Below are 2,754 nucleotides of genomic sequence, written 5' to 3' on the forward strand. Positions count from 1 at the left end.
GCTGACCACGTGACCCGAGTTCGGTAACCCTTGACCTCTGGCGCCCGCACCCCTCCACTTCTGGGTCCGGATGCGTGCAGCTGGGTGGGAGGATGCGCCGCACGGAGGCCGGTAGCGGCCAGTTCCCACGCCTCCCCACCTGTCTGGCTAGTGGCTGCGGAGGCCGAGGGGAGGCCGAGGAGCGGGAGATGTTGGTGCCAGACCGGACTTTGTGGGTGTGAATGTGGGCGCGTCATAGGGACCCTCCCTCCGCGCCTTCCCGGGGCTGGACTTCATGCTCCCATTTTACAGATGGGGGAGCAGAAACTTAACAACCATCTATTGGCGGGTCTGCAACGCCAGGTCTTCGCGCTGGAAACCCAGGCCTTGTTCCCCCCACAGCCCGCCACTCCTGAGGATTAGGGACAAGGGTTTGAGTCCCTGCTCCCTACCTGGTGCTCGGTGGATGGATGAGCTTGGAGAAGCCATGTGACATGTACCTCTCTGAGCTGACTTCCTGGGCTGTGAAATAGACACAGTACTTACCTAACACCCATCTTGTTGTTAACGAGGTGGAGGTATAAGCCTAGAAGCACTTAGCTCAGTGCCTCAGGCCTAGCATGTGCTTAGAAAAATAGCCGCTCTTCATCTTTTTCAGCAAGTGTTTATCGAGGGCGTATTATGTGCTGACACTGCTGGACGCTGGGGATGCAAAGGTGAGCAAACAGGCATGATCCTTGCCGGCATGGAGCCTACAGTCTAGTGCAGCGGTTCTCAACCTGTGGGTCGCGACGCCTTTGGGGATCGAACGACCCTTTCACAGGGGTCGCCTAAGACCATCGGAAAACACATATAATTACATATTGTTTTTTTAAAAATACATTTTATTGATTTTAGAGAGGAAAGGAGAGGGAGAAAGAGATAGAAACATCAATGATAAGAGAGAATCATTGAGTGACTGCCTTCTGCACGCCCCCTCCTGGGGATCAAGCCCGCAACCCAGGCATGTGCCCTTGGCCGGAATGGAACCTGGGACCCTTCAGTCCGCAGGCCGACGCTCTATCCATTGAGCCAAACCAGCCAGGGCTACATATTGTTTTTGTGATTAATCACTATGCTTTAATTATGTTCAATTTGTAACAATGAAAATACATCCTGCATATCAGATATTTACATTACGATTCATAACAGTAGCAACATGACAGTTATGAAGTAGCAACGAAAATAATTTTATGGTTGGGGGTCACCACAACATGAGGAACTGTATTAAAGGGTCGCGGCATTAGGAAGGTTGAGAACCACTGGGCTAGGGCATGGTCCCTGGCTTTCTATACGTCATCTCATTCTGTTCTCATAGCAGCCCGGTGAGTTGCGGAGGGTGGGGATTATTACCTTGATTTACAATTTAGAACACCAGTTGCTCAGGCTGATGAAGGTCTCGATCACATTCACACAGGAAGTGGTAGGGCTGGGCCTGGCGCCAGTCCCCTGGATCCCAAGGCCAGGCACGTTCTCAGTGTTCTCAGAGGGCACTGCCGTCTGCCCTGTTCAAGTCTGTTGCTCTGAGACTCAGAGTTCCTCCCCTGGACGCTGGCTCAGAGCCTTTGTGGCTCCTCGGGTGGGGAATCTGGAGCCGGAGCTGCAAGACCCAGTGGAGGGGCCTGGAGGCAGGCTCCCGGGCGCTCAGGGGGATGGGGGGCTTTGCCAACCTCCCCTCCCCTCTCCTAGCTCCACTGGGGCCATGTCAGAGCGGGAAGAGCGGCGGTTTGTGGAGATCCCTCGGGAGTCGGTGCGCCTCATGGCAGAGAGCATGGGCCTGGAGCTGAGCGACGAGGTGGCGGCCCTGCTCGCAGAGGACGTGTGCTACCGGCTCAGAGAGGCCACCCAGGTGCGCACCCCACTCCCCACCCCCAGCTCTCCTTTCTACCAAAAAAAACCCCCCACACACAGGGGTTTACTCACCAAACATATCGGGCGCCTGCCCTGTGCTTGGAGGGAGTCCTGCCCCTCCCAGGGCTCCCCTTCTAACCACCTGGGCTTCCGGCAGACAGAGCAGGTCCTGGGCATCTGCTCCTGTGCTCCTCGCAGCAGCCCGGCAGGTTCCTGTGTGAGAAGCCAAGGCCCAGAGGGACCGCGACTTTGGGTGTTGTCTGCCTAAGAGCAGAGCTGGAATCCAGGCTTTCTGATGGCTGGCCTGGCATTCTTTCCGCCTCTTCCCCTGGCTGCCTCTGTGCCCCTGCTCCCCATCCCCTGACTCTGCCCCTCCCCTCCCAGAACAGCTCTCAGTTCATGAAACACACCAAACGGCGGAAGCTGACCGTGGAGGACTTCAACAGGGCCCTCAGGTGGAGCAGCGTGGAGGTGAGTGGGCAGGTGCAGGGGCTCAGCCGGCAGGAGCCCGCCTCCCGGCCAAGCTAGGGGCTGGTAGCACATTGAGGCATGAAGCCCGAATACACACACACCGGGAAGCTCACAGTTGCGGGGCAGGGGCTGGGCGCAGGCCCCTCCGTCTCTGAGTTCAGAAAAGGAGAGCGGGTACGGGGCCAGGGGTAGGGAGGCTTCTCGGAAGAGGGGACTTGAGCTGGGCCTTCAAAGGAGGCTGGAGTAGACTGGGCTGGGAGGAGGAGAGGCATTGTGGGGGCGGGAGGAGCCTGGGCAGCGTGGGTGCGTATGTCCCGATCGTTGTTCTGGGCCAGGGCGTCAGGGGAGGGAGGTCTTGTTTAGGAGATAGTAGTGTTTTCACAGTTGGGTGAGCGTGAGGAGGAGGGAGGACAG

General features: G+C 57.6%; 1 protein-coding gene across 1 annotated transcript in view; it reads left to right on the forward strand.

Annotated features, from left to right (window-relative positions):
- The first annotated feature begins 34 nt into the window (after positions 1 to 34).
- TAF6L (TAF6-like RNA polymerase II, p300/CBP-associated factor (PCAF)-associated factor, 65kDa) overlaps positions 35 to 2,754 on the forward strand; it is a 14,097-nt gene continuing 11,377 nt past the window's right edge. The window contains exons 1-3 of the mRNA XM_014545284.1: positions 35 to 695; positions 1,708 to 1,867; positions 2,254 to 2,340. Coding sequence (XP_014400770.1) covers positions 688 to 695; positions 1,708 to 1,867; positions 2,254 to 2,340 — 255 coding nt within the window. The 5' untranslated portion in view covers positions 35 to 687. The remainder of the gene's footprint in view (positions 696 to 1,707; positions 1,868 to 2,253; positions 2,341 to 2,754) is intronic.

This window comes from Myotis brandtii, unplaced genomic scaffold, assembly GCF_000412655.1.
Source record: "Myotis brandtii unplaced genomic scaffold, ASM41265v1 scaffold1112, whole genome shotgun sequence".
Classification (NCBI taxonomy): Eukaryota; Metazoa; Chordata; class Mammalia; order Chiroptera; family Vespertilionidae; genus Myotis; species Myotis brandtii.